The sequence below is a fragment of the Siniperca chuatsi genome, linkage group LG19 (genome assembly GCF_020085105.1).
Source record: "Siniperca chuatsi isolate FFG_IHB_CAS linkage group LG19, ASM2008510v1, whole genome shotgun sequence".
Taxonomy (NCBI): Eukaryota; Metazoa; Chordata; class Actinopteri; order Centrarchiformes; family Sinipercidae; genus Siniperca; species Siniperca chuatsi.
The window spans coordinates 13,566,514-13,579,087 of NC_058060.1; the positions used below are offsets into that span (position 1 = coordinate 13,566,514).

Here is a 12,574-nt window from a genome sequence, read left to right on the forward strand (position 1 = left end):
TACTTCACAACAAGTTGATTTATATACTTTTTGAGGACAATCCCACATACAAAGCAGGGATTCCCAGTGAGTTTCTATGTTAAAGCTGAAGAGCTCCATGTTGCTTTCAGGCTTCAATATGTTTCATCATAACTTGACAATTTTTTGATTTTCATGAGCTATTTGATTGTAAAGTGTTCTCTGGAGCTGATTCAGCTCTGCCTGTAAAAATGATGGGAGATCTGCGGTTTCTGTCTTTAGAAAATTGTATTTTCTCTAGCCATTATGTAGCACTGATGCTCCGGTGGGAACGTCTGACATCTGGGGCCTTCAGTCCCACTGGTAAGCAGCATTCATTCATGTATTATTTTTGTAGATAACCAAACCCACAGGAAAATGCTGAAGAATCATTAGCTGTTTTAAAGGCTGCAGCTTTGCAATTTATAAAAGTGTTTTAAAAAGTGTAAGTGCAGTGGTGGAGGATTGCTCTCTAGTTAGTAGTTGTTTGTATTATTCTTGTACTATTAAAGGGGAACTTCATCAGTTTTACACATCAATATGAGTTTATTTCTTCTGGGGCTCTGGAGGCAAGACAAGGCAAGTTTATTTGTATAACACATTTTAACAACAAGGCAATTCAAAGTGCTTTACATAAAACATAAAAACAACATAGGGCAATATAAAAAGACATTTAAAAACACTTAAAAAGAGTTAAATAGAAAATAAAAACAAGATGAAACAGGAGAGTAAAAGTTACAGTGTATTGTTATTTAATTTAATAAAAGGCAGTGGCAAACAGAAAAGAGGAGGGAGCTTTGTCAAGTCTGAGAAAATAACCCTTTTGATGTCATCAAGGTTATCTTGGGTTGGCTGTGACATTAAACTTTTGGATTTGTCAAACCCCTGACTCATTTGAAAATTTTAATTTGTCCAATACTTTGGTTTATGACCAAATATCTGCAAAAGTAATAACATTTCCATCATCCTCAGCTGTACTTTGTGTTTAGTGCTAATTAGCAAATATTGTTACAATTTAAACTAAGATGGTGGACATGGTAAACATTCAACCATGTTAGCATGCTTATATTAACATTTAACACAAATCTCTGCTCTGCCTATGTACAGCCTCACAGAGCTGCTAGCATGGTTGTATATACTCTTGCATTACAAACAAGGTGTTTGAAATATGTTGGCATTTACCAGACATAGAGGGTCTAACAAAGAGACATTATTGAGTTGCATTGTGGGAAGTGTAGGATCTAGGATTTTTGTCTCTCGTATATTCCCAACTAAGTGGACTACTAAATTGCTGGAATACCCCTTTAATTGACCAACGGGTTCAGTCAGTGGCAAAGTAACAACCATGAACCTAATTCATGAAGTACACCTTTTACAGAAGAGAAGATGTTTTTATATTACCAATACTGAAAGTTGTTTTTCTCAACATAGTGACAAGTGTCTGATAAAGCAATATAACAGTGTGACATTTCAAATACTCAGGCATCACTTAAACTCACCTCAGATTTCCCACGGCTGAAGCAGGCTCCCTTGGTGAACTCATCGCAGTGCCACTCAGCCTCCTGCAGCGAGAGAAAAGCAGCATAAGAAACATTTGGCACAATGTCACCATGAACCACTTTGAAGACCACTCAGGGAACCCAAACAAAACAATGCCTGGCTCTCAACTGTGGCAAAATCCCCACCTTTTTGAAGTCAATTTGATGTCTGGTGACTTGATGTCTGAGATAGCCCAGCAATAAAAATGCCATGGAAGACATGAAAACACAGTCACAAATATAATAGAAACCCATACTGTGATGAGTTAGACACGCTGGCTGAAGCACTGATGTCTGGGTGCTGACTATTCTTTGACTTGAGTGGGAGGAATGGATTAAAACAAAAGCGAACGGCAAATGAATTCGACATTAGATCTTTACGGTACTCTCAATCCCACATATGCAAACTCCGAAATACCAATTTACAGTACATAGAAGTTTATAAGCCATGTTAAAAATAGACACGGAATCCAATTAAGGTGCATACCAAGCAGACTTCAAGAAACGATAGGCAAGTGCATGCAGAGCTGAATGCCAGTTTGATTTATGTGTAAGGGAAAAGGAGGGATCTTAAGACATAACACGTGAGTCCCTAGAGTAGGATGTCAACGTGATTTACATGTGAGGAAGAAACAGAGGGACGCCTTTTACATTTTACGACAGGAGGGAGACGAATAAGAAGATAAAACCTCGACTCGTCCCCTCCAAGGGTGAAGACAACAGTGTGCTCCAATTTCTACCGTTTAATTTCAGCGTGACCTCTGGGGGGGCTTTCTCATTGTTAAAAGTTCTCTATTCATGAAATGAGTGTTGGCCTCAGGACAGCAGCGGGCCACTAAGACTCTCACACTTGTGACAGGCAGAATTAGCCATCACTGACACCAGCTCCATATGATTGGCAGAGAGCGGAATACATAACAGAAAACTGGCTGGAGCAATAATACGCTTAACGCCAAGTCACGAAAAGTCTCCAAAAGTAAAACTATTCAACTTCTTTTTTTGGCGACAGAGATACGACTTTCCTGCAGTAATAACCTGGCTAGTGGCCAGAGGCACAAGACTTTACTCTCTGTGGGAATATAGTAAATATCGCTAACTAAAAGAGAATATTAGATTTCACCTTGTATCAGGGCTGTTTTATGCCAGCACAAGAGGGGAAACAAAAGCTGAACCCCCCTCAGCACTTAGGAGAACTTCTTTCATTTCCTCTTTGAGAAGGCTCTGGGAGTTTCCTCTGTGTGTTTTATGACAAGGCCTTTGCTTTCTGCCTCACTGGCCTTTGGGAGGCATAGAAACACTTGCATGTACACACACACACATATACACAAATGCACACATAGGCAGTAACAGGAGGGAGCTTAGAGAGAGGAGAGAGCTTAGGGTGTGTGGGACTATTCAGGGAAGATACAATATGGAGTATTAATGGGAGCTGGTTTCTCTCTTTCTGTGTGTGTGTGTGTATGTGTGTGTGTCACTTCACATTCCAGACCAAAGCAGGCTATTCTGGGGCCATGCAGCTACCACAGACCTAAACCACACACATCAGCACAAGCAGCACAGCCTGCACACACAGCACCACAGCGTGTCCCAGCTGAATTGAATATGGGTGCTGAAAAGTGCTTTCACTAAGCGCTTGGGGGGGGGGACCTGTTACTGGCGAAACCTTACTGCCTCACGTTCAGTGTAAAAATCAATCATAATACAATGCAAAATTACAACTTCAGATCACATTAAAGGGAGCAAAGTGGTTGCTTTTATCATTACAGGGCGATAATGTGATTTATCATCATCTGAAATAGTTCAAAGCAGATTTTCAGAATACTATATATTCCCATCTTTAAGACATCAACTTGAAGGAGGTGATGTCTATAAGCCTGTAAGTGGGGGATGTGCTGGCATCATTGACCACTAAAGCCATCCTATCTGACTGCCCTGACTCAAATGGTCCAGAGTAAAGAACAGAATCACAGCTATGCAAAGGCAAGTGTCAGTGTCATTAAGAAACATTAAAAGCTCATTTAACATGCTTTTGCTCAGTCACTGTGCTCCTAAGATGAATCTGTCTTGAACTGAAATATATCTGGAATGCAAATAATAATTCTTGGCTTTATCAAAAACAGCTGCATTACAAAGACCCTTTTCTGTGCCTTTGTCACTTAGAAGAAACTGAAATAGAGACTTAAGAGGGGAAACAAAGGAGATGAGAGAATAAGAGAGGACCCAGATTAAATTTAGTGAGCTCAGCATGATGGTGAATTGGCCCAAAAGAATACCCCACCATGACAGTGTAATCACTGAAAAGCATTCACTGGATATTGTGGAAAAGGAAGAGATATACAGGACACTTATGGTTTCTTACGGCTATATATTTTCATATTTTTGGTCATCATTTTCATAGGGTATGATAACATTGTACTCACCAAAGTGATGGGAAAGCTCTGGGAACAACTGACATCACTACAACAAAGTCCAACAGGGCAAAAAAACATGGATGGTCAGTTGTAAACGAGCCAAAAGTTTATCCAGATTGTCTAAATCACTTTATTTGAAGGTAAAACTGAAAGTGAGCACACCCAAAATGTTGTCCTCATTGCTCAGGAACAAGTGCAGGTACAACTTACAATAAGTACACCAGATCAAAGCTGAACCAGGAAGCAATTCTGGTGTAGTGGCCACACTCAGTTTTGCAAGATCATGTGACGCACAGGCATTTTCCCATACACAATCATTTCAAAAGGAACAGCTGTAAAATGATTAATTCATTTTTATGAGCATCACAAACATTCCTAAATGACTCTTTGTATTGTCATAATTTTATCTTCAGTCCAAAAAAAATTAGGAAAACCTAGAATCAGTACATTTTAGAAATAAAAGACTTTGTTTAAAACCTGCATGATTGTCTGATTGCTAATTTTTCGTCAAACTTCTTTTTAGCAATACTGCCGCCCTCCCAGAGCAATTACTTGGCGAGTACAGTGTTTTTATTACCAAAAGCTATACTAGCCAAAACTACAAAAACAAGACCCACGTTGTAACAAACCAGAATAATCCTTCAAGCAAGTACGGTCAGTAGCAGTCATTTGTTGTTTCAGGGAAGCTGAAGAAAAAATCTTGAGATGTTATGTTATGTTCTGTGTGTCCGCCCTCTCTGCTGTCCCCTGTAATGAGTGCAATCCTCAGAGATGAACCATTGTGCTCGGGCCACTCGTCAGCCCTCACACTGAGGGGCTATTGTCACCATGAGGTGGGTGCAGGAGAGATACCAACGGAGAGAGTGGGCAGGGAAGGAGATAGACAGAGACAGAGGAAAGGACAGAGAAAGGAAAATAAGGGACAAACAGACAGAAAAAAACAACAAAGAGAAAACAGAGTCCAACTTAGGAGTCAGCCAGAACCAGGGAGACAGTGTGGGCATAGTGAAGTAGTCAGTGAGACGGAGGAGGGAGTGAGGAGCTGAATTCCAAAACAGCACTGTTTCCAGACATGATATTGAATATATTTTGCATAAAGAGGGTCCAGAGAACATGCTCGCTGCTGACAGCTGTCTAGCTTTATGAAACGACTGGCTGTGTGTCTCATTACAAGGGGACAGCAGGTTGAGAGTGAGAGCTGGACAAATCCTGCCGGGGAAATCTAATCTGTCTTATGAGTAGCTGATATTACCTTTTGATGTGCTGGCACAATATTTACTATTCAGACTGATGTCTGCTGATGTAAGCTGCTGAAAGATTTACACATGAAATTGGTCTGGATGTCATGTCTGAGTGAGTGTGTAGGTCTGAGTCACTACACATATAATCATAACACCATGAAAAGATAAGTCAGTGTTGTAGTGACCCCCTGCTACCCCTCTTACTACTTAGACTCACAGCCATCTTGCTTAAACATGGCATCAAACTCCATAACATCACTGAACGTATTGGTATCTCCAGTCCCATTGATGCTTTCTATTCTATGCATTTAAATGGCCAAGTTAGTGGTTTCTAGTAATTGAATTAGTAATGCTTCCAGAGCTATGGAGGACAGTTTCTGTTAGCTACTGATTAGCAGGGCTAATTGTCTATCTGACAAATTGTAATTGCAAGAGACAGGCCCACGAAATACAACATGTGTGCCTGGAGAGAGCCTTTTGTTTTCTTTGGAGTCCCCTTCCATCTTTACGACGCAACAATACGAGGGGAAGGGAAGAAAAATGGAGGCACAATATACATCTCAACACCATACAGTGTCTGTTGCCAAGGGGAGCTGTTATGGATAGTGTTTTCATGTGCCAGTGCAGCAGGAGAGAGAGAGGCTGGAGTGAATATCTACTATTTTTCTCCTCCTCTGGTGCTGTATTGAATGCCGAACAATGCCACTGATCCTCCTCATCCCAGTGCTTATTGACTGATGCTATGCCACAGTGTTTCTGTTTAAACTCAGCCTCAGTGTCTGCATCCTGTTTTTCGATTTAGCAAGGAAAAAGCAAGCTAATATTGGATTCTTAAAGGGGGTGTTTATTTTTCTTTTAATTTCTTTTTACATTAGCACCTTTGCTTATGATATTGGAAATTCAACAAGCTCTTATTGTGCCTGCAAATTAGACACTTTCAGGACCAGCATAAAAGGGTGTAGCCTGTTATTAGACCAGGTGTGCAAAGGTAAAGATGGAGCTAAAATGGGCAGGGGGGTGATCACTGTATTAGGGTATTCAACAACCTCAAAGGACATTATTTGGTGAGCTCACATGCAGACAGAAACACAAGGCTGAGTGGTACATCGAGCTGATTTGGCCATTCATCAGCCCTGGCAACACAATGGGAAATTGAACACAATGCAAATGAAGAAGGGCCAGTTCATCACTGTTTGTCCCCTCTCTGCAGTGGGCCATGGAAGGTGGATAATGGCGATGACAGTGTTGATTCGCCTACCCAAGGTTGGCAGCAGCTGAGGGCAGGGAGCTGAATTAGGGACAGCAGAAGGACAATACCGAACAGATGTGAGATATAAAGTGGGATTCACCTGTAGATGGAGGAAGGATATTGTGCTTTATGGCTGCTGTTTTTATAGCTAATTCTTTGGCTGTGGGAGCTCTAAATGTCTTGTTAGTTGTGCATGCTGCAGAGTCAGGCATCTTTTTTCCACTTCAGCTGCACAAGTTTAAAAGTGGAGCAAGGAGAAAAGTATCAACCTTTTGTTCTTGACAGTGTTTTCCAGATCAGTGAGGATGAGGGTAGAGGTTGACAGGGAGAGGAAGGCCTCTTCAGGCTGTTGAGACACTGCAGAAAAAACTATAAGGACCAGATATTAACTCCAATCAAGGCCATAGGAAGAGCTGAATCATGTTTCAAAGCCTGACTCGACCCACTTCAACCCCCAATTGCCTTTCAATTTGAGTACATGCTTGCAAGTTCATGTAATGTGGAAGATTTTCTACTTATACGATATATATATATATATATATATGATTCTGAAAGTGTAATCTTGTCATGTAAACAGTTCCTCAGATAAACCTTTATGCCTCTGTTAAGTGACTGAACCCTTTCTACTCCCAGGATCTACTGAATACCAGATCCGAGGGGTTGCCTCGAAAGACACACGGGCAATGAAAACGTAGAAGTTCTCAGATAGCTTAACATCATCAACTCTTTAAACAAAAGTCCTCTTTCTCTCCAACTTCTGATTGTTCTTGGCTTTTTTCTATTTTTTATTACCTCCAAGCATGGAGGGAATTTACTGAGGAGATTATGGTTGTTGGGCTCAGACTTTATTGATCTGTGAGTCTCAACTCGATATGTGCAATAGAGCAGGTTGGACCAGCAGTGTTTAGCTACCACCCTAAGTGTCACCACTCTCTAAACCCTACATAATACAATGGTAAGACTACCAAGTATTCAGGGTTCATTTTCTGCCTTGCAGAGTGCTTGAAAACAACTCATCATACTGCAACCAAGGGCAGGAAAAGTGGGTGGGATTAATTTTGCCTTCATGCTGCAGAAGACCTTGGTGGATGCTTTCATAAATGTTTCATGCATGTACATACAAGATGAGATCAGCCCGTCATCAATCATATGGTAATTATATCTACCTCTTTAGAGCATTATAGGCTGTTTGTATTACACCGGCTCTAAGCCTTGTGCTCTGTCAAACCATGAGCCTCCCTCTTAGCGCTGCCAGCCATGCAAGAACAAATCACTGCCATTGGGCATTATCTGACAGGGCTGATGCATGGGGATGGGGTGAAATCACAAAGACAAGCGTAGGTGTAGCTTTTAGCCTGTTTTCCTTCTGCAGGAAAGAAAGAAAATAAAGAACCTCATGCAACTCTTTTGAACGCCGGTGCAACCGAAATAAAACGTGCTGAACTCGTAACAACTGCTTGTGCTCAAACTTTTTCTGTTTGCTCTGGCACTCTTAGCACCATATCCTTCCCTTGTAAATCTATTTGATCAATCAGCAATGCATGTAATGTGAGAGGAGCAATGGTGCCAAAGGGGAAATTCATTCAAGTCATTCATATCCAACAATAGAAATGACAAATATATGTAGAGGCAACCAGATCTCTTTGCAGTTAATCTTCTGTTTTATGCCGAGATGAAAAAGAAGGAAGGAAAGAAAAAGATTTCAGAGGGAGGTGAATGGAAAAAATAGCACTTCAGCTCTTCAAACTTCAGCAGTTGACCTTAGCCTTCCTCTTGACACTATAGCCCTGGTCCAGTCAAATGCAAAGCAGGGACTAGTGCACAGGTCATCTTAAATTGGCTCCAGGCCTTGGCAGGGATTACCAGGTCCTATTCTCTTAAGAGAAGATGTCTTGGAGATGAGGGGTTGATTGGGTCGGTGGAATCTCCTCGCTGATTCTGCAGCACCAGCCGAGCGCAGGATGAAATAAAGAAGGAGGGATGATTGGGTGCACAGAGCATGTTTAAAAAGCATCTGTGTCCCAGTGAGCTACCACAAAAGATCGGCTCTGCATGAATCCTCGTCTCTCTTCGTGGGGGGTTTCTCTGCTTTCTTACCTCTGTCTGTGTGCTGTCTCACTGCTCCCTGATTCCTTTGTATGTGCCACCCTTCCTTTCCAACAAATTTAGTCTTGCTTCTTATTTCGTCTGACTGTTTTTCTCATTTTTCCTTTCCAGACGGATTTATATCAACACCGCTCCCTCCCATCTCTCTTTTGTTCCATCCCTGCATTCTCACTCCACCGTTTTCTCTTTCTCTCCATCCTCATCCTCTCCCCTGGTTTTTCATGGTGTAAATGGTAAACATCAAGAGTTGTCAAACCATCAAAGAAGTCTTGCTGCTAGCACCTAGAAATAAACCCGTCGATGTGTCAATGTTTGTATGGCAACTCAGTGGGTCACAAAATTCATAGCTGTAAAGAGGGGGGGTTGTGGACACATACAAGTGTGAAAAAAGAAAGAAAAATGAGAGAATGCAGAAATAAATTAGAATGACAACACATGGGACAAAGGGGATAAAAGACAGATTGAAAAAAAAGTATAATTGCATACTTCTACTTATGCATGTTTTGTGCAAATTTTTTCAACATGCCATCATAGGCAGAAGCTGAACTCTAGCCCTGAAGTTAGTTCTTTAATTTCTGTGTAGTATTTCAGATGATTTGATTCTCTCTGGATTTTTTGACCTTGCTACCTTGAGAAGAGCGAGAGAGTTTAACCAAAACGGCAGAATCATTTTAAAGAAATTGCACGAGGTGTTAATACCCTAGAAAATGCGGAAAAGTACAGCTGCAGAATATATGTCATATATAGTTTCAAATTGGATTTAAACACGAAGGGTATTTACACTGACTAGACTTTATATCAACACTCTTTACCTCCCTCTATGTATCAACCCACAGCACGTTCGACCAAACCCACTGCCACTCCACCGGATAGGAACTTGTTGTGACATGTGAAATGCTAAACCATTTTACTGTAACAGCTTTAAGTTGTGTGAGCTGGCAGCATGCGACAACTATAGCATGGTGTTTGTTGGAGGCAGGCAGCACAGAAAGACAGAGCAGGAGAGAATTAGCACTCACCTGGATCAGTGTCAGGTCTTCCAGATTGAGTCTGAAGAGGTGATTTCTGTAAAAAGAAGGAAGTATGTGAGTTGATGGAGCCATTTTCTGCAAATAAACCAAGGACAACAAAGATGTGTGGATGTTACAGCATCTCTGTTCAAAGGCCAAAGCTCTTACAGTTTTTATCTGTGTTCTCTCCAGTCCTTTCACCCCCCCACCCCCACCTCACCCCACCCGCCTCCCACCCCCCACCCATAGTGCCACCAATACAAAGGGAGTTCCACCTCCAAAAAGGGAGCATACAGACTTAAAAAGCAAGTTGGCAGTGAAAATTCCTGGCTTAGACATGTTGGGAGCAAAAATGGTTCAGAGGATGTCAACAAACTTAAAAGCATATGCCACCGATTTAGCATTGCACTTCTATAACACTGTCGAACTCATGATGGACAGTTTATTCCACACATTCTTCTTCCTTGTCAAAACCTGGCGCACATTACCCACAATACAACTTGATCGCCGACAGTTCGGTCGGAGACGCGGGTGTGTCATGCTAGTAGTGGCTAATGTAGCCTTGAGTGGCTAGCCTCAAGCGGAAATGAGGGGTGGGCTACAGAGGTCTGTAAGCTCACTTCTTTTTAACTCCACACCCCCAGATTTTTGTCAATTTCAAGCTTGTAGTCTTCAGCCCCAAGTGACTCAAGTGACATAGCTTGAGGCAATTTATCAGATTTCACACAGCTCCCTCTGGAGCCACAAAATGCTACATACAACATTTTTTCACATATGTAGTAATACTCCCAAAGGCCTGGAAACAGACTTTGAAGTGTAAAATCGGTGGAGTTCCCCTTGAAAACTGCTGCATCTGACGCTTCAAAGGTTTTCCCCACTTGAAATTAAAATTAACCTTTTCATTGGTGGAATAAGAAGGAGTTTAGACAGGGTACTCATAGAGACCACATTCAGTGGATGGTTGGATTCAATCACTGCAGCAAATGCTGGACCTCTAGGTTTGACCAACCTAGGAGGCAAAAGTGCTAAAAGCTTGTACAGTATGTTCCTATGTTGCTGGAGTTTTGTGTGCATGAGCAACAGGGAGCGAGAAAGAGTGACAAAGAAAGAAAGAGATTGAAAAATCAAAGCCCGGCGGTGAAACCTCACTCGAAGTGCCTATCCTGCCTTGCCTGAAGCTTTTCAAATTTGCACAGCACAAACAAAACTATTTCAATTGCATTTCCAACTTTTCAAGAAACATTAGGTTCTAATGAACGCCCTCTCAAGAGGAATATTCTGTATATTGACTAACGATGTCTCAGGCTGTCTACTAAAACCATTACACCATCACCAGAATGAGATCAGATGAAACCTGACAATTAGGACTAAAAGCATTATTTATTGTGATTTTATTCCCTTTGAGACTCCTGTATTATCTATATTTTGTAGTTTTTGTTCCATGGCCAATCATGATCCAAGAATATAGTCGGTCCATGCCACCAAAAGAAAATTGTTTTAAACATTTAGTAAGTTTAGTGCAATTTCACAGCAAGAAAGTAGATTGCAGATTGACCTGAAATATTTTTATTGCATTGCTTACAAACTGTTTTGCAGGCAGAGATCATGCAATAGCTTTAACAATAACCCATAATGTGTTTTTCTTTTATATCAGCAATCCTTTTTAAAGAGAAAGCAATGTTTTTTCTTAAAGTAGACATCTAATTTCAGAGTTAAAATCTTCAAGCATGTTCACACACACTCTTGCACACACATACACACCTGAAGAGTGGCTATCAGCCAGGTCTCAGTGTGGTTGCGGCCCCGTTTTACTGTATTGATATTTGCATCGATCCTTCTTTCCTTCCATTATCACTCATACTTCCAACACAGCCTGCGGCCATCCATCCAGCCACATCGCCTTTCATAGTTAGACACTCAACAGCATTGGCACCGAGAATTGAACTAAATCTCTTATTTGATTTTTTGAGTGCTCTAAATTCCTATGTGTTTATAGAATTGGCTGGGTTGTAGATAAAAAATAAAAAATTGCAAGCAAAAACATTGTGTGTCTGTTATATATTATATTATCACAATTTTGCCAGCAGTTTCAGTGGGAATTCATTCACCTCTTTGACCTTTGCTCTTCATCCGTCCACACATACACACTTTCCCTGATTAGCCTTTTCCATCTAAGTAACTGGGGTGCATTAGTAAATTCCCTGGGCTCACCTTGTTTCTATTTGTTTTGCTGCTCTCCTTCCTGCTGGCTCCTCTGTTCTCTCCTGTTTACGTTGTAGTGAGTGTTTCTTTCTACTGACAACTAAGCCATTAAGTGAAGTGCAGAGCACACGTCATCTGGAATCAGCCAGACTCACAAAATGTGAATTTATACACCCAGTCCTTACACACACACACACACACACACACACACACACACACACACACACATACATTAAAGAACACACACACATGCTTTCATTTTTCACACACATGAACAATGCAAAAACACACTGTTGTTTATCACTAAACCTGTACAAACCCTTTCAAATTCAGTGTCTCAATCACTGAGAAACTGCAAACACACAAACACACACACAATTGGCTGGGCTTGATAAAGACAATGGACTTAGAAACAATCTCCAAAGCCATTTTTCTCTGGCTTTAGAAGACATCTATAGAGCGACTGATCATTACTCATGCAATGCACCAACACTGAAAAAATAGGGAATGAAAGAGAAGACAATAAATGGACTGACAACAAAAAGAAAGAGGCAGGAAGGAAGATAGCGAGACAAAATGAGAAAGAGAAAAAACTCTGGCTTGGCTTACCTGGCACCGACGATCAGTTCGTTCTGGCCGGGGTCAAAGGTCAGCTGTGAGTAATCCACCGTGCCCTCTGCCTTGAACCTGAAGATCCACGGCTCCATCTCTGCAAACGACACCACAGGACACAAGAACAGTGAGCCAATCAGAGCGGAGAGTTTATGACTGCAGATGACAGCTGTGCTGATGAATTAGCTGCGTTCAAAGGACTGCTGCA

At 41.3% G+C, this 12,574-nt stretch overlaps 1 protein-coding gene across 1 annotated transcript in view; it reads right to left on the minus strand.

The window, feature by feature from the left end:
- Nucleotides 1–12,574, minus strand: part of sema5a (sema domain, seven thrombospondin repeats (type 1 and type 1-like), transmembrane domain (TM) and short cytoplasmic domain, (semaphorin) 5A) — a 117,088-nt gene that overhangs the window by 63,651 nt on the left and 40,863 nt on the right. Inside the window, 3 exon segments of the mRNA XM_044177004.1 lie at nt 1,497–1,559; nt 9,562–9,607; nt 12,364–12,463. Coding sequence (XP_044032939.1) covers nt 1,497–1,559; nt 9,562–9,607; nt 12,364–12,463 — 209 coding nt within the window.